This window comes from Phyllostomus discolor, chromosome 5 (genome assembly GCF_004126475.2).
Source record: "Phyllostomus discolor isolate MPI-MPIP mPhyDis1 chromosome 5, mPhyDis1.pri.v3, whole genome shotgun sequence".
In the NCBI taxonomy this organism is placed as follows: domain Eukaryota; kingdom Metazoa; phylum Chordata; class Mammalia; order Chiroptera; family Phyllostomidae; genus Phyllostomus; species Phyllostomus discolor.
This window is the reverse complement of record NC_040907.2, coordinates 82,147,924-82,166,655: the sequence shown is the minus strand read 5'-3', so window position 1 is coordinate 82,166,655 and position 18,732 is coordinate 82,147,924. Positions and strand designations below refer to the sequence as shown.

The 18,732-nt window shown below is 37.9% G+C and overlaps 1 protein-coding gene across 5 annotated transcripts in view; it reads left to right on the top strand.

Annotated features, from left to right (window-relative positions):
• The window catches only part of RNF182 (ring finger protein 182), a 65,739-nt gene extending 49,868 nt beyond the window's left edge, over positions 1 to 15,871 (top strand). For all 5 annotated transcript variants that reach the window (XM_036026488.1, XM_036026485.1, XM_036026486.1 and 2 more), the window contains one exon: positions 12,779 to 15,871. In XM_036026488.1, coding sequence (XP_035882381.1) covers positions 12,991 to 13,731 — 741 coding nt within the window. In that variant the 5' untranslated portion in view covers positions 12,779 to 12,990 and the 3' untranslated portion in view covers positions 13,732 to 15,871. The remainder of the gene's footprint in view (positions 1 to 12,778) is intronic.
• The last annotated feature ends 2,861 nt before the right edge of the window (positions 15,872 to 18,732 follow it).

The following is an 18,732-nucleotide window of genomic DNA, read 5'->3' as shown; positions in this document are numbered from 1 at the left end:
GGTAATCAGTATGCCCACACAAATGGTTGAGTATGGTGGCAAAATAGAGGAAAAAGTAAAGGCTATGAAAAGTGAAATAAAGGAAAATGTATAGGGAACCAACAGTGATGGGAAGGAAACTGGGACTCAAACCAACAATTTGGACCAGAAAGAAGAAATAAACATTCACCCAAAACAGAATGAAGAAACAAGAACTCAAACAAATGAGGAGAGGCTTAGGATGCTGTGGGAAAACTTTAAATATGCTAATATCTGAATCATAGGAGTGCCAGACGAGAAGTGTAAGAGAAAAAAAATGGAAAAGTTATTTGAAAAAAGAATGAAAGAAAACTTCCTCAATCTGGCAGAGGAAATAGACTTCCAGGAAGTCCAGGAAGCCCAGAGAGTCCCAGAGAAGTTGGACCCTGGGGAGCACACATCAAGGCACATCATAATTACATTATCCAAGATTAAAGATAAGGAGAGAATCTTAAAAGCAGCAAGAGAAAAGAAGAGAGTGACCTATAAAGGAGTGTCCATTAGGCTATCAGCTGATTTCTCATAAGAGACCTTACAGGCAAGAAGGGCTGGAAAGAAATATTCAGTCCAGAAAGGCAGAGACCTACATCCAAGATGACTCTATCCAGCAAAGCTGTTATTTAGAATGGAAGGGTAGATAAAGTGCTTCCCAGATAAGGTCAAGTTAAAGCAGTTCATCATCGCCAAACCCTTATATGAAATGTTAAAGGGGCTTATCTAAGAAAAAGATGATCAAAACTATAAACAGTAAAATGGCAACAAACTCACAACTATCAGCAATTGAACCTAAAAGAAAAAATAACCCCCAAAGCAAACTAAGCAAACAACTAGAACAGGAACAGAATCACAGAAATGGAGATCACATGGAGGGTTATCACTGGGGGAGGGGGGGGAAAATGGGGGAAAGGGAACAGGGAATAAAAAGCATAAATAGTAGGTACAAAATAAACAGGGGTAGGTTAAGAATAGTATAGAAAATGGAGAAACCAAAAAACTTATATGTACAACCCATGGACATGAACTAAGGGGTGGAGGAATGCTGGTGGGAGGAGGGGTGCAGGGCAGAGGGGAAATAAAAGGGAGAAATAAAATGGGACAACTGTAATAGCATAATCAATAAAATGTATTTAAAAAAGGCAGATGGCCAAAAATATGGCTGTTTCTTTGAAAGAATAAAGGAGAGTAAGATGTATGTGTCTGATTAGACAATTCAGAAAGAATAAAAAATTTACACAAGTAGAAATGAGGAAAAGGACATAATCAGAGATGTAGGAGTGATTCAAAGAAGATAGCAAAGTTAACTGCTTTCAACTCTATAGCAAAGAATTTGAAGAACCAGATGGCATGGATTATTTCTTTGCCCAATGTAAGTATCCAAATTTGATTCAGGAAGAAGTGGAAAATTTGTATAGATTGTAAAAGTGAATAAAAATCTACTATTTAAAAAGGCAGTGGGATCAGGCCATGGGAGTTATAGCCAAGTTTCATCTAACCTTTAAAAAACAAATAATTGTATCATTACTTCAACTGTTCCAGAAGATTATGAAACGGTACTAATTCATGTGTGAAAAAAAAACATACATTTAACTACAAAACTCAGTAGAGTACAAAACAAGTATGGAAACCAGTTTAATGTTGGCTGTAGAGGCAACAGTTCTATATAAAATATTGGCAGATAGAACCCATCGGTGTATTTGAGGCCTCAAGGATGTCCAGGTAGGATTTATTCCAAGAACACAAAAGTGAAAACCTATCAGTATGATTCCTCAAATTAAAGATAGAAAATCATATTGTCACCTCAGTAGTTGCTGAAAAAGCATTTAATAAAATGTATAGGCACTACTAGTAAAAAGTACTTAAAAAGTAAGAACAAAATGAAAGGGAAAATTGGGACAACTGTAATAGTATAATCAATTAAACAAAAGAACAAAATGAATGGAAAGAAACTACTTTTAGTATAATAGACTACTTACCAAAATCAACAGTGAGTGTCATCCTAAATAGCATAACACAATAAAATTACAGTTACTGTATTTTGCCATGTGTAAAGTCTACTTTTCTGTCCAAATTTTTGAGGGAAAAATAAGGATGCTCATTGTACATGGATAGTACCTGAAATATCTTTTATCTCTTCTTGTGTTTGGTAATTATTTGTTATATAACATTTTTTGGTACCATATATGTTCAAAAATAAATAATTAAAATTCCTTTATAATACAAAAAACAAGTATCTAATATAAATTAATAAAATTTTAATTAAAAAATTAAAACAAATTATTTTTTTCCTGAAAGTTGGAGCCAAAAACGTGGGTACGCATTATACATGGTAGAATATGGTAATAACCAGAATCAAACAGCCTTGCTATCATTATGCACATTCATTTAACAAATATATTGTCTCTACTTATATTGGGCCAGCATACTGTTCTATGTTCCGAGGAATAAAGAGTTGTGACAAAAAGGACAAAAAGTTGTTACTTGTGGGCCTTATATTCTTGTGGGAATTACTATTTAACATTTTTAAGAGTTTCTAGTGATTCAGTAAGATAAGAAAAATGAAATAGCTGGAAATAATATTGGAAAAGACAAAGTTAAACTATTTCTCTGTTCCTAATTATATGATTGTTTACCTTCCAAATCCAAGGAGCTCCCAGTAAAACCTATTAAAATGAATAAGAATTCGGTAAGTGGCTGGGTTGAAAATAAAATCACCTTCCCACCCTATAATAGCAATAGGCCCTTAGAAATGAAAAGCAGGAAATACATAATAGTGAAAAATGTAAAAATACTAAAGAATAAATTGAAAAGAAGGTCATGAAACATGGAGAAAATGAATGTCTTATTAGATTTGAACAAGTGAGACATACCATGTCCTTGGATTGGAAGTCTTAATATTGATGAATACATTTGATGCCATTCCAGTTCCAATCCCAACATTTTTTTCAATTTGATAAAATGATCTGAAAGTTTATAACAGAAGGTTAAGTTCCACTAATAGCTGAGAAATGAATTTCCCCACTGCTCCTTCCCACCCCCTGCAAAAACCACTGTGTGTAAACTCCATGAGGGGAGGGATTTTTGCACACTGTTGCATCCTTAGCACCTGCGACTGCATCTGGAATGTTGTAGACAATAGAGTTGAATGAGTTGATAAAAAAGACTACTAAGGGACAACTTACTAGGTACCAGAATATACTAAAAAGCCATGGTATTCAAATTATTATGGTCCAGGCAGATGGCTAGATAAATCAATCACTGGAATATAGTAGAAAACCTGAAATGGATCTCAGAACACATAAGATTTTAATGTGTGATGAATATTATATTTTAATCAGAAAATAATGAATTATACACTATAACAAACAGGATTGACACAAATCGTTGTTAGTCTAGAAGAAAATAGAATTAGAATCCTATCTTATGCCATATATAAAAATAAAATAAAAAATAAAGCAAGACAGTAGGAGAGATCACAATATCTGATACCAGACTGTACTACAAGGCCACTGTAATCAAAACAGCCTGTACTGGCATAAAAACAGGCACATGGACCAGTGGAACAGAACAGAGAGCCTAGAAATAAACTCAAGTCTCTACAGTCAATTAATATTCGACAAAGAGGGCAGCAACATAAAATGGAATAAAAATAGCCTCTTCCACAAATGGTGTTGGGAGAACGGGACAGCTACATGCAAAAAAATGAAACTCGAGCACCAACTTACACCATACACAGAAATAAATTCAAGGTGGATAAAAGATTTAAATATAAGCCATGACACCATTGAAGTCCTAGAGGAGAACATAGGCAGGAGAATCTTAGATGTTTCACGCAGCAACATTTTCACTGATGTGTTCCCTAAAGCAAGGGACATAAAAGAAAGAATAAACAAATGGAATCTCATCAAAATAAAAAGCTTCTGCACGGCTAAAGAAAACAGTATTAAAATAAAAAGAGAACCAAGTGTATGGGAGAACATTTGCTAATGATACTTCAGACAAGGGTTTAATCTCCAAAATATATGAAGAACTTACATGACTCCACTCTAAGAAGAAAAGCAACCCAATTAAAAAATGAGCAAAGGACTTGAGCAGACACTTCTCCAAGGAGGACATACAGAGGATCCAGAGACACATGAAAAGATGCTCAGTGTCGCTAGCTATCAGAGAGATGCAATTAAAACCACAATGAGATGCCACTTCACACCAGCCAGAATGGCCATCATAAACAAAGCAAAAAAACAAACAAACAAACAAAAAAAACCAACAAATGTTGGAGAGGCTGTGGAGAAAAGGGGACCCTAGTGCACTGTTGGTGGGATTGCAGACTGGTACAACCACTACGGAAAACAGTATGGAATTTTCTCAGAAAACTAAAAATGGATCTGCCTTTTGACCCAGCAATTCCACTGCTAGGATTATATCCTAAGAACCCTAAAATACCAAGCCAAAAGAACCTGTGCACCCCAGTGTTCATAGCAGCACAATTTACAATAGCTAAGTGTTGGAAGCAACCTAGATGCCCATCAGTAAATGAATGTATCAAAAAACTGAGGTACATTTACCCAATGGAATTTTATGCAGCAGAAAGAAAGAAGGAGCTCCTGCCCTTTGCGACAGTATAGATGGAACTGGAAAGCATTATGCTAAGTGAAATAAACCAGGTGGTGAAAAACAAATACCATATGATCTCACCTTTAACAGGAACCTAAACAACAAAACAAACAAGCAAAATACAGCCAAAGACACTGAAATAGAGAACAGGCTGACATTGACCAGAGGAGAGGGAATTTCAGGGGAAAAGGGAAAGAGTTTGCAGGAACAAGTATAAAGGACACATGGACAAAAACTAGGGGGCGTGGAAATGGGAGGGAAGTGGGGAGGACTGCGGGGGTGGGCTGGGATGGGAGTAAAAGGCACATAACTGTACTTGAACAACAATTAAAATAAAATTAAAAAATAAAGACAAATTTTGTAAGAAAATAACGTGTATAATTTTAAGAGCAGTATTAACTAAGATTAGAGACTCAGAAGCTAAACATATCACTACAAAAAGTAAAATATTTTGTATTCCAAAGGTTATTAAGCAAAGCCAATAAAAGTAAATTTTGGAGGAAGCATTTGCAATACAGAGGGCAGAATTTAGTATTTATAATGGCAAAGAGTATTTATAAATTGATTAGAAATGCCAAACAACCCAATAGAAAATAAGCAAAAAATATGAAGATGTAGTTCAGAGAAGAGCAAATCCAGAAGGCAAACAAATAAGATATTCAGACTCAAATGATGATGTGCCTGTTGCTCTTAGGGGGTTGCAGTATGCATTATAGTCTACTGGGAAGCAATCCAGCAACATATGTTAGAAGTAATATCTGATTGACCCAGGAATTCCATTCCTTGTTCTCTTCAAGAAATAAAAGCACCTGTAGGTAAGGATATGTATTACAAGGTTGTGTTCTGCAGTAATGTGTAGAGGGTAAGTGGATATAAACAAATGTTCACCAGGAGAGGAATGTTGGCTATATCACAATATATCCAAATGGTGAAATATTATGCAGTCATTTATAAAGGAACTTAGGGCTCTATCAGTTGATTTGAAAGTTTTTTATGAGCCATTATTGAATGGGAAAAGCAAGGTACAAAAAATTGGGTATGATATAGTGGTTAGAAAAAACATGGAAAAAACATGCTTATGTGTGTCTTAACAATTATGTGTACTAGGATAAACATGTACATGGAAGTATGAATGTAAGAAAATATACCAGGTAGTTAATATGGCTTCCTGGGGAAAGGGGTGGCATTCAGGATGATAAGGGTGGAGGACAGTGCCAAGGGGAAATTAAAACAAACAAAATACAACACACACACACACACAGACCATTAATAAAGAAACAACAGTATGTATGACCACTTTTGTATATACATTTGTGCGTATATGTGTGGGCACGTGCGTGTACACCCACGCATGTTCAAATGAATTTTTGAAAGTAAAGAATTCCTATTGGCTCTGGCTTGTTTTATTCCATTGTTCATCATTTCCATAGTACTACTAAGTGAGAACCTTGATCTAATAGTGCAGTAAATTCTCTAAATGGTAATTGTATCATGGCTCTTTTTTGTTGTTAAATAGCAAAACTCCAATGAAAAGAGTTGCATAAGCAAAAAAAGGAGATTTATTAGCCCACAGGAGCCTTCACACACAATTAGATCCAGAACCCCAGTTCATCTCTCATTAGGTGTCTGTCTTTTGCTGCTGTCTGCATCTCTGCCTCCTGTTTCTACTTCTCTTTTTATTTTTGGCTTTTTTTCTCTTATTTTCCCTCTGGATGGTACGGTAGTTCCTTGATACATCTTTTTTTTTCCCCCTGGTTCTGTGTTTCTCCCATGTTCCTCCAACCTCAGCTTCAAAAAGAAAAGTCCCAGGAAGGAGTTTTGACAGGCCTGGTTTGAGTCACATGCCCGCCCACCCGGACCGATCCCTGTGGGCAGGAGGTTAACTGAGTACTGCAATTAGTGGGGCCTGGATCACAAATCCACACCTTGGGAGAGAAGGGAGATACAGTATAGCAATTAGGGGATGCAGCCCAACCACAGTCATGTAATTTGAGTGAGTGGAGAACCTCCCCAAAGAAGCAGTGGTACCCTGGCCTGTGTGGTTCAGTTGGTTGAGTGATGTCGGGTACACTGAAAGGTCACAGGTTCAATTCCTGGTCAGGGTGTGTGCAAGAGGCAACTGATCAATGTTTCTCTCCCTTTCCCCCTTCTTCCCTCTCTCATTAATGTATAAGCATGTCCTCCAATGAAGAGAAAAAAAAAGCAGTGGCAGTTGGGAAGGGAGCAAGATGATGTAACGGAGAAAAAGAGATCCTAGGTAGACAAAACAACAGATGTCCACTGGAGGCACTGTACAAGCCAAGTTTGCATCTTCAACATAAAGGGAATTGAGTTGTGGAAAACGTGGATTTGAGTCAACTAGTCAGTACTGTACATTTAGGGCAGTGAAAATACTCATTTGTGCAATAGTTTATGTTGATTTATGAGAATTATGGTAGGTAATCATCCTTTTGTATATTCTTACCCCAGATGATTTATGATAGAGTTAAAGACAAGTGATTAATAAGCAATATTAGCTTCATATATTTGAATGTGACATATTTTTCTAATTAAAGACAACCTTTTGTATTTCTTTTTCCAGCTTTTTAAAAAAAGATTTTACTTATTTATTTTTAGACAGAGGGGAAAGGTGGGAGAGAGGGAGAGAAACATCAATGTGTGGTTGCCTCTTGCACTCCCCCTACTGGGGGGCTCGGCCTGCAACCCAGGCATGTGCCCTGGCTGGGAATCAAACCAGCGACCGCTTGGTTCTCAGGCCAGTGTTAGATCCACTGAGCCACACCAGCCAGGATTTTTCTGCCAGCTTTATTGAGACATACTTGACATTACGTAAGTTTAAGATAACATGATGATTTGATACACACATATATTGTAAAATAATTACCAGTATAAGGTTAGATAACATATTTATCACCTTTTGTAATTACACATATTTATTTCTAGGGCAGTTTTAGTATGTCAGACTCCATGCCCTGTACCTGTTGAGACATTCTTTTAGCAGTTGTTTTTATCGAAGAGTGCTCCATACTTGCTCATCTTAAAGATTTCGCCTATTTTAAGATTGATTTATAATAATGTTTAGATATTTAGATGATAAATAAATGACTAACATTTTGATTTTGTGAAAAATTAAGAAGCTTATACATCATAAAGGAAGAAAATAAGTTGATTAAAATATCCTTTGGCAGAATTTTAAGGGCCATCAAAATAGTTAAAGTATTTAGCACAAACTCTTTTCAACACTAGTACAGAAAAATACACTGCCTGAAGGTGAAGCACAGAGTGAACACTCATTACAAGCAGTACCCAGGTGAGACACAGAAGCTTTCAGGCCCTCTGCACACCCTCTGCACACTTGCTCTTCCCCAACACACAGTCCCCTCAAAGGTGTCTGCTGTCCTGACTCATGCCAGTCACTTCCTGGCTTTTCTGTTTAGTTTACCATCAAATTTGCATGCCTACTACAGCTTACTTTTGCCTATTTTGTGAGCTTGCTAGAAGTGAAATCATACAGTATGTGCTCTTTAAGGCCCAGCTTCTTTCACCCAACACCATCACTGTTGTCCACAGTCACAGAGTGAAGGTAGAGTGGGAACAGGCCGGAGGACAAAATAACAGCTGTGACGGATCATAACCCTATAAAGTGATAGGTTTTAGGTTATTATTGGAGTTTGTAGAGGGACCTTAGAGTCATAATGAGACAGATAAAGTATTTATTGAGAATTCTAGCAGTTGGTACCCCAGCTTCCCAAGATGGGCAATCCCCAGGCTGTTTCATGTTGTTCTGGGAAGGTGCACTTGTGCTGGCTGCATTCCCAGTGATGTGACCAGAGCTCAAGGCTGTCAGGACCTACCAGCCCTGCCCGGAAGTGACCCTCTGAGGGTCAGGGCTTGATGAAGTATTTCAGGCTGATGGCGTGGGTTTGCTGGAATTGTCTTTAGAATTAAAATAGGTGTCTTTTTAATTGTATATTTGAACATTTCATGTTTTCTTTGTGTGTTACCAAGAAGCCCTCAATGTGAATTTTTATGAGTATAACATTATGATTATATACACTATATCTTAACATATTCAAGGTCTAATAAAGCATTTCTATGAAGAAGGAAAGCATTGTTTCAGGTAATAGTTTAATATCATCTAAGCAAATTATTTATGTTCACTGAATTATAAAGTAGAAATTGTGGCAGGCCCAACATAAAACATTCCTGCTGTTCTTCTAATGGTTGGAGGCTTGGTACAGAAAGTATGAATGTGCACAGCTGACAATATAATGTATTCTCACATACATATAAGCCTTTTTAAAGTTTTTATTTTTCCCAGTTTTATTGAGATACAGTTGACATACAACACTGTACTTTTTTTTTTAGATTTTATTCATTTATTTTTTTTTTAGAGAGGGAAGGGAGGGAGAAAGAGAGAGAGAGAGACATCAATGTGCGGTTGCTGGGGGTTATGGCCTGCAACCCAGGAATGTACCCTGGCTGGAAATTGAACCTGGGACACTTTGGTTCCCAGCCCGACAACACTGTAAATTTAAGGTGGACAGTGTTAATGACTTTATTTACATATATTGTGAAATGATCACAGTAAGTTTGGTCAACATCAATCATGTCATATAGATACAAAAAAAGGAACAAACATTTTTCCTTGTGATGAGAACTTGTAGGCTTTACTCTCTTAACAACTTTCAAATATACCATACAGCAGTGTCAACTGTAGTCATCATGTTGTCCCTGGTATTTATTTATCTTATAACTGGAAGTTTGTACTTTTTGACAACCTTCATTCAATTCCCCATCTCCCCACCCCCCAGAAATCTAATCTTTAGATCTCTTTCTGTGTGATTGTTTTTTTTTTAGATTCCACATTTGAGATCAAACATGTGCCAGACGTGTTTCACTTTAGCATAATGCCTTAAAAGCCCATCCATATTGCTAAAAATGACAGGAATTCCTTTTTATGGCTGCGTAATATTCCATTGTGTGTATGTATGTGTGTCTGTGTGTATATGTCACATTTTTATCTATTATTCACCCACTGATGGACACTTAAGTTGTTTCCATGTCTTGGCTATTGTAAATAATGCTGCTATGAACCTTGGAGTACATATATCTCTTTGACATTGTGTATTCATTTCCTTTGGATAAGTACCCAGAAGTGGGATTGCTGGATCATGTGGTAGTTATACTTTTAACGTTTTGAGGAACCTCCATACTGTTTTCCACAGCAGCTGCACCAGTTTACATTCCTACCACCAGTGCACAGCAGCGCCCTTTGCTCTGTGTCCTCACCAGCATTTGTCGTCTCTTGGCTTTTTAATCATGGCCCTCCAATAGGCATGAGGTGATACCTCATTGTGGTTTTGATTTGCATTTTATGATTAGTGATGTTGAGCACCTGATTTTCATGTACCTGTTGACCATTCATATGAGAATCTTCTTTGGAGAAATGTCTATTCAGGTCCTTTGCCCATTTCAATATTGGATTATTTGTTATTTTTTTGTTTTGTTTTGTTTTTCGCTATTGAGTGGTATGAGTTTTTTATGTAGTTTGGATTATTACCCCTGATCAAGATAAATGATTTACAAATATTTTTCCCTTCCCATAAGTTATCTTTTTATTTTGCTGATCATTCCGTTGCTGTGCAGAAGCTGTTTAGTTTGATGGAGTCCCACTTTTTTTTTGGTTTTGTTGCTTGTGCTTTAGGCATCATATCCAAAAAGTCATTGCCAAGACGCATGTCAGAGAGCTTTTTCCCTGTGTTTTCTTTTAGGAGGTTTACATTTAAGTCTTTAGTTTATTTCAAGTTAACTTTTGTAAGTTGAGTGACATAAGATAGGTGTCTAATTTTATTATACAAAAGCCTTTTATTGGTGTTTATGTATTTTCTGGCTGTCTGTGTTTTTAGATGTAATTTTGCTTATTTATCCTCATTGACTAGTATTCTCTGTTGTGTATACATTGACATACTTTTTTTTCTTTTTCATACAACTTCACACACATCAGTTCTTTCGATGGCAATAGGGGCAATCAATCACTGCTGCGAATTCTGTTAACTATCCACCTCAGTAGGCCTGTAATTTAGAGGACATGAGACTGAGTGGGAAGGCAGCTTTGAAGAGAATGTAACATGTTCAGCCTGGGTGGGCCTTAGTCTCTGTGTGGCCACCAGGAGGACTGAATGAATGGGAACTGTCCAGTAAGTAGGTCACCAATGGCCTGCCCAGGACAGGGACCATTCTGTGATGGCAGCTAGGACTGGATGTGGTGATAGTGACAGAACACCTTCTTGTCCTTGACTGTCATCCTGGAGATGTTCATCCCACAGGAGAATAAGAAGCCAGCTTTGTGGGCAAGATAAAGTCACACTTTGCAATGACATAGGCACATGTATTCTGAACTGGATCAGGATCAGAAATGAAAATATTTAGGCCACACAGAAGGAAAAAGGATACAAGAATACAAGGATACAAGGATAATGCTTGTGTTTGTATACCTTTTTTGTGTTTAAGAGTGGATACATGGTAATTGGCTTATGGTAGCAATTTTGAAATACATGCATTTATATATAGTAAAACTTAAAAAAATCCTGCATTCACTTTTTGGCTGATGTCAGGTTCTATTTATTGATTAACTTCCTTTTCCCACCAAGAATGTTGCTACTGGTATCCATTATAATATACATTCTTGTATTATATGGTCAATTAAAAATTTAGTTAAAGTCATGAATAAAAAGAAAGGTAATATATATTCATTTACCAGTTATTCATGATTTTGGAAATTGTCCAAGTTTACCTACCCACTGCCTCTTCTCTGCTAAGGCAGTATGATCCATAGAAAATTTTAAATTCTAGAATAGTTGCACTCTATTTCTTGAGATTATGGCAGCCTTCTGCTGTTATTGTTTGGGGTGTGCTCTGAAATACAAATATATTTTGATATTTTTCTGATCAAAACATAATTTAAGACAAATCCACTACCAAAATCACATCTATAAAAGCAAAATAAAAAATTATTTGGATAAGTGTCGCAGGTTCGATTCCCAGTCAGGGCACATGCCTAGGTTGCAGGCCGTGGCCCCCAGCAACCGCACATTGATGTTTCTCTCTCTCTCTCTTTCTCCCTCCCTTCCCTCTCTAAAAATAAATAAATAAAATCTTTAAAAAAATTATTTGGATACTTCCCATATTGTTTCTCTCTTCCATTAGTACTAATAATTGACAACTAACTGTGCATTTGAAATCAACCTTCGATCATTTGTCCAAAGCCAGTAATAGCAACTAAAGGCCAACATTAAGGACAGTTGATAGTATGCTTTCTGCTCACAATAGAAAGAGAGTTTACATGAAATACAGTAGGCAGATGGGTAAACCTTGAGTATGTCTTCACCCATGCATGACTGGTTCTTTGTGTTTGCAGATATGACTGTGTATGTGTTATGGTGCATATACTCTTTCTTGAAAATTAGACTTGTTTATAATGCTTATGTCAGGTGTCATAGGCTTCATTCTTCCTTGAGTGAATGTATATGTAAAACTATGGTTTTTAGGACTAGCATTGAAACACAAAGTTTGAAATTGAATACCAAATGGTAGCGGCATTTATAACAGATCACTCTGGGAAGGCGAAAACAGTCTACAATAATTAATATGCTGTCATCTCTGTCATGTCAAAGTACTTTCTGAAAACACTGTTAAGCATTTATCCTTAAAACTTCTCTTGTGTGTTCCTAAGCCCTATTGAGAGTACTTAGACAACTGGTATAAACACCAGAATCCATCTGTATTGAATTGAATTTGATGACAAATGTATCTATTTCTGACATGTGTCCCATTCTATTTTCAGAGAGGCCAGAATTTGTTACAACTGTCAGAGAGAAAATCACTGTGTCTAGCTATCCTCACAGTGCCCTGGAGTGTGTTTTACACTGTTAAGACCCTTAATTCCTTCTTTACTGTCATATTTATGGGCTGAAAAGCTAAGCATGGAGATAACACTTTTCTGTCCTATGGGCAGAAATATGTGAAAAGATGAAGGGGATTTAACCTGTTAAGTTTTCTGCTTCTGATCATTGAAGCTTGGAAAATTCCATAAAGCGCTTTCCAGTAGAACTTTTTACTATATTAGAATCTCTTTTTTCCTTTGCAGACCCCCATGTGACTTTTTCAGATATGTGTTCGAGACAGAGCATTATGTGTGGAAGCTGAAAATGCCTGGAAGATTTCTTGCTTCTGTCACTGCTTTTCCTGCCTTTTCACATCCCAGCCTGATTTGGATGATGTGATATTCAGAGGGACACCTTAATCAAACTCATTCTTCAGCAAGACACGTCTGGCCAAAGATTGTGCAAATACTTCAAGATGGCTAGTCAACCACCAGAAGACGCCGTGGAGTCCCAGGTCTCCGATGAGCTCGAGTGTAAGATCTGCTATAATCGATACAATCTGAAACAGAGGAAACCCAAAGTGCTGGAGTGTTGTCACAGGGTTTGTGCCAAATGCCTCTATAAGATCATAGACTTCGGGGACTCCCCTCAAGGTGTCATCGTCTGTCCTTTCTGCAGGTTTGAGACATGCCTGCCAGACGATGAAGTTAGTAGTCTTCCTGATGACAACAACATCCTTGTGAACTTGACTTGTGGAGGCAAAGGCAAGAAGTGCCTGCCAGACAACCCCACTGAGCTGCTGTTGACCCCCAAGAGGCTGGCCTCTCTCGTCAGTCCTTCTCACACTTCCTCCAACTGTCTGGTTATAACCATCATGGAGGTGCAGAGAGAGAGCTCCCCGTCTCTGAGCTCTACTCCTGTGGTAGAATTCTACAGGCCTACAAGTTTTGACTCTGTTACCACTGTGTCACACAACTGGACTGTGTGGAACTGTACCTCCCTGCTGTTTCAGACATCCATCCGGGTGTTGGTTTGGTTGCTAGGTCTGCTCTACTTCAGCTCTTTGCCCCTAGGGATCTACTTGCTGGTTTCTAAGAAGGTCACCCTGGGGGTCGTCTTTGTTAGCCTCGTCCCTTCGAGCCTTGTTATTCTGATGGTATATGGTTTTTGCCAGTGTGTGTGTCATGAATTTCTAGACTGTATGGCACCTTCTTAATCAATATGCAAACTAAGAAATTTGACACACATTGCCATGTTTCAAGTTAGGCAATTCATTTATTTTCTTTTCTGGTCTCTATGATTAGTGTTCATGACATTAACTAAGCCATTGGCCATATGTCTGTGGTCCATTTTCCATCAAATGTTGACATAGTCGGTTTTCCTGTATTCTGGAAGTACAAATGTTCACTTCATTTAGCAAAGAAGCAAAAATATGTAAGCTAAATGAGGCTTCTCAGAGAAAGGGTAGGATTTCACTCAGCCCTGCAAGACAGACACTGAGAGGGGTTGTGTTCGACTGCAGCCAAGGTCTTTGTGGAAGGTTAGGAATGTACCGATTCCTCTTCTCATCATCACGGGTAATCTCTGATGGGGGGTGAACATGAGAGGAGAGCGTTTCCAAGACACGTCCATTTGAAAAGTGTGCACTGCCCACTGGGCTCTGCCCTTGGAGTGCCCCATCCCCTGCGGCTGTCTTCTCTTCCGTTGATGCTGCTCTCTGGGGGCTGCTGCTCCAGCTGAGGTGCTTGTTTCCTGCGCACTTGCTCCCTTGTCAAGAGGAAACTCAGCATCATTCCCTTCCGTGGTTTTAATTAAATATCTGTTTTGCCACAATACTAAAGAAAATTAAAAGCATTGAGCCATTTGCATCACAATAAACTTTATGACAGGGTGGTCACTTGTCTTTGAGACACACCCTCCCCCCGTATTTATTTTTCTCTCTCCCCTGTCTTCTCTGAAATTCTCATGGAGCAGGCATTGCTCCTGCAAATCTTCATTTGTGTCTTTAAACATTTTAGTTCCGTTTTTTCTTAAAACCACATTGTTCCATTAGTTCCACCCCTATCCTGAAAGATGTTTCATTTAAATTAGTTACTATAAGTTTATGAGGGTCTTGGTTTTCCCATTGTACTTTAAATTCTGTTGTGGACTTATTTAACTCCGCCCTACAACAATTTGGGGATAAATGTGACAGTGGAAACCCAGAAACAATGAATGAGATGTTCTGGTTCACAGCTTGACATGCTGAGAACCTCAATATTTTGCTTTACTCTACTGAGTTAACTAAAAAAATGATGGTTTAGGCATCTGTGCAAGACTGTTGGAATATACAAGGCAAAAGGATGGGCAAGAAACCCAGAAAGCTGGTGCCCTGCTTGAAAAGACCCTTTAAGGAAGTAAAATGAAGGTGGCAGAGGCCATTTTAGAATGGATTCAAGTTCTTACACAACTTTTTCAAATAAAATTATAAGCTGTTTTCATGATGTAGAGGAAGTTGAATTGTATATATTTATGAGAGGAAATTATTTACCATTTTTTAGGTTTGAGGGGATAGAATGTCCACAGAAACTAGAGAACAAAAAGCTTATTAGTCTCTAAAACCCATTACCAATGATAAACATTAAAATCTTTATTACTCTTAGAAGGGGACATTACTCAGACAACTTTAGTTTGTTTGTGATGAAACATTTGTTGTGTGATATAGTTGTGGTGGACCAGTTCCAATATCCTTATTCAAGAAAAATTGACACCTATTTCTAGAATAGTAGTTTGATTTTAATTACATAACTATTACCTTTGAGAATATATATGCCCAAGATAAGTATGACAGAAAAGTATATGTGGGATGTGGTCCAATGAATTTAAGCCTCAAGACCCAGCTAAATACACTTCTGATTTCATAAAATCTACATTAAATAGCATTGTGAATGCAATTTCCAAAAGTCTGTTTGTACTTAGAGTAAATACACAGTTAGGAAACATTTTGTGGTTTGGATTTATATATTTATAAGGTTTTTTAAAGAAATGTTCATTTTGTCTGAACAAAAATGATGTTAAATTTGATATTAGAGATATAACGTCATATAAATTAGGTATACAGTGAGACTTCTGGAAAGCTCTAGACATGGGTACTATGCATTTTGCTTATTTGTGTAATGTCTGCAGTTTTAAACTTGTATCTTTCTGTGTATTGTGATAGTCTTTTTTGTTGCTAGTAAGTTGGCTTGGTTGTAAAAAGTTTTAATGTATGACAACAAAAAACTCTTTATGCTGTTGAATGAAGAAAAGGACAATGTTTCAATGTTTTATTTACTACAATGTTTTGTTTGTCCATTAAATTGCTATTAATTTCCAAACTGGACGTCTGATTTCTCTGGCTCACAGTTGAGAGTTAATGGTTACTCTGGACCTCTGTGTTAGATAACCACAGCCTTCCAGAAGTGTTCATGTGGCCAGTGCCTTCATCACATGCATGCAGGGTTCAGAACCTTCGACAGTGCTGACCTAGTCCAACCCATCCCACTTCTAAAAGGCCTTCATACAAAAAAAAGGGGGAGGGGGAGAATTAGGGAAGGTGAAACAAAAATACTGCCATTATCTTTAAATACATTTTTCAGTTTTAATTTATTTTGATTTGCTTCCCAGATTTTGCCTAGCTGCAACCAAATGGAATTCATTTTGGTCAGAGAATCATTCACTTCATGTGGTCTGGGCAAATTTTAAAAAAATCACTTGATGTCTAAATTTGACCACTTTTAGGCAAAATAGAAATAATGTAGAATATGTAGCAGTTATATGCTGATGATAATTAGTGAATTGGTATCAGATATTAATCAAGAGTTATGGTTTCATTCACTTCCCAAATCTTTACATAAACCAGCAAAGAATCGGGTTAAGGGAAGCAGTTACCTAGCTACTCATAATGTGAGTGTGAACGCATGCTCATCGCCGAGAGGCCCTCAAATGATGAGCATTTGCCTGGTTGTACACAGATACTAGGCCTCAGAGACACCATGAGTTTGAAGAAATGTCCTAACATGTCGAGCAGGTGGACGTGGAAGTGAAGAGACCCTGTGCTGACAGGCTGGCCGAGCCCCTAGTTACAAACACACGCTCTGTGACCGCGGGGCACGGGGAGGAGTGATGGAGGTGAGCTGCGATCCCATGCACTTCTGCATTTTCTGAAACTTGTTCCTTTTGCATCCTCTTCTTGGTAAAAAACAAATACTTGCCTTGATTCTTTTAAAACAACACAGAAGCACTACATTTTATTTTAGAGCTCTCAAAACCTGAAAAAGTTTAATCAATTGCTTTTCAAGCTGGAGTCTTATATGTTTCCCACTTCTTTGCCCTTTTGATGTTCACGTCTCTTTGCTTTAAATCCTTTATGAATTCTTACAGCTCTGTGAGAAACCTGAGGTTTAGTATTGAGTCTTCCCTTACAAGTTTACTTTTATGTAAAAGAGTTTTTTTTTTAAAAAAACAAGAATTTAGATTACTAAACTTTGAAATTTGAGTAAATACCAAGTGAGTTCTGAGGGTATACAGATTCAGCTCAATTGCTTATATGTCATTTAAATCTTGGTATAATCCAAATCTAAGTAATACTCAGTGTATAGATATTTATAGTTTTAACATAAAAGTGATTTAAAGTTAGGAATAAAAAAATAAATTATGTCTTGAATATTGTGTATAATAAGTAGGGATATGTGCAAATGTATTTTTACAAGTAGTTGAACCTTGATTTCAATAAAGCATTCAATTACTTGGAGCAATTATTCTAGAAGCATTTGAGTTAATCAGGATTTGATTAGATTTGCAACATATTAACATTTCCCCTTTAAATTGAGATAGTTGGGATTTTATAAGATTAAAGAATGAGCTCTGGCTTACTAGGTCATTTTAGATCCTGGTTTGCCCAGGAAGTGTGATGCTTTAGGTAAGGAAGTTTCTATGTTCAGAAACACATGCCTCAGATAAATGATATGGCTTGAAGACTTAGACTTGGGAGTCTCTGGTGCTTCAATAGCCATTGAGATAAGGGAGTAGAGAAGTGAGGAGTGAGAGGAAGCAGAGTGCCAAGACTGAGCTCTCTCAAGCTGTAACTTTGAATGATGGGTAGAGGAGCAGGCAAAGGGACTGCGTTGGATCAGCCAGCACTGTGGAGAGTGAAGAGTGGGAACTGGAGAATGTGTGGTCCCTAGAGCCCAGAGAAAGGAGGTGGAATTAGGATGATTAGGTGAATGCAAGTAGGAGAAGATTTAAGATTAGTTTACTTAGAAAAAAGGACTTCCCACCAAGATGGAGGCGTAGGTAGATACACCGTGCATGCCTCCTCACACAACCAAAAGAACAACAATAACAAATTTAGAAACAAAAAATAACAAGAAGTGCCAGAAAAAATGGAACTGTCTAGAAGTCCGACAACCAAGGAGTTAAAGAAGAAGCATTCATCCAGACCAGTAGGAGGGGTGGAAACGGGTAGCTGGACAGAGAGGCCTTGTGGCAAGGCGGTAGCTGGAGGACCAGGGGAGACAGTGGCCTGTGGACTGGGCGGTCCTAAATTTGCATGCAGAAAAATCGGAAGGAACAACTAGGGAGCAAGACAGACTGTGCAACCCAGAGTTCCAGTGTGGGGAAATAAAGCCTTAAAACCTCTGATGGAAAAAACCTGTGGGGGTTGATACGGCAGGAGAAACTCCCAGCCTCACAGGAGAGTTTGCTGAAGAGACCCACAGGGTCCTAGAATGTACACAAACCCATCCACCCAGGAATCAGGACCAGAAGGGCCCAATTTGCTTGTGGGTAGCAGAGGAAGTGATTGAAAGCCAGCTGAAAGCTGAGCAAGTGGCATTGTTTCCTCTTGGACCCCTCCTCCACATACAGTGCCACAAAGCAGCAATGTGGGTTGTCTACCCTGGTGAAACCCACACCTAAGGCTCTGCCCCTTGCTATGCAACAGCCATGCTGAGACAAAAGAAAATATGGCCCAAACGAAAGAACAGATCAGAGCTCCAAAAATAGAACTAAGTGATGAAGAGATAGGCAACCTATCAGATGAAGAGTTCAAAACACTGGTGATCAGGATGCTCAGAGAAATGGTTGAGTATGGTCACAAAATAGAGGAAGAAGTGAAGGCTATGCAAAGTGAAGTAAAGGAAAATGTACAGGGAACCAACAGTGAAGGGAAGAAAAATGGGACTCAAATCAACGGTTC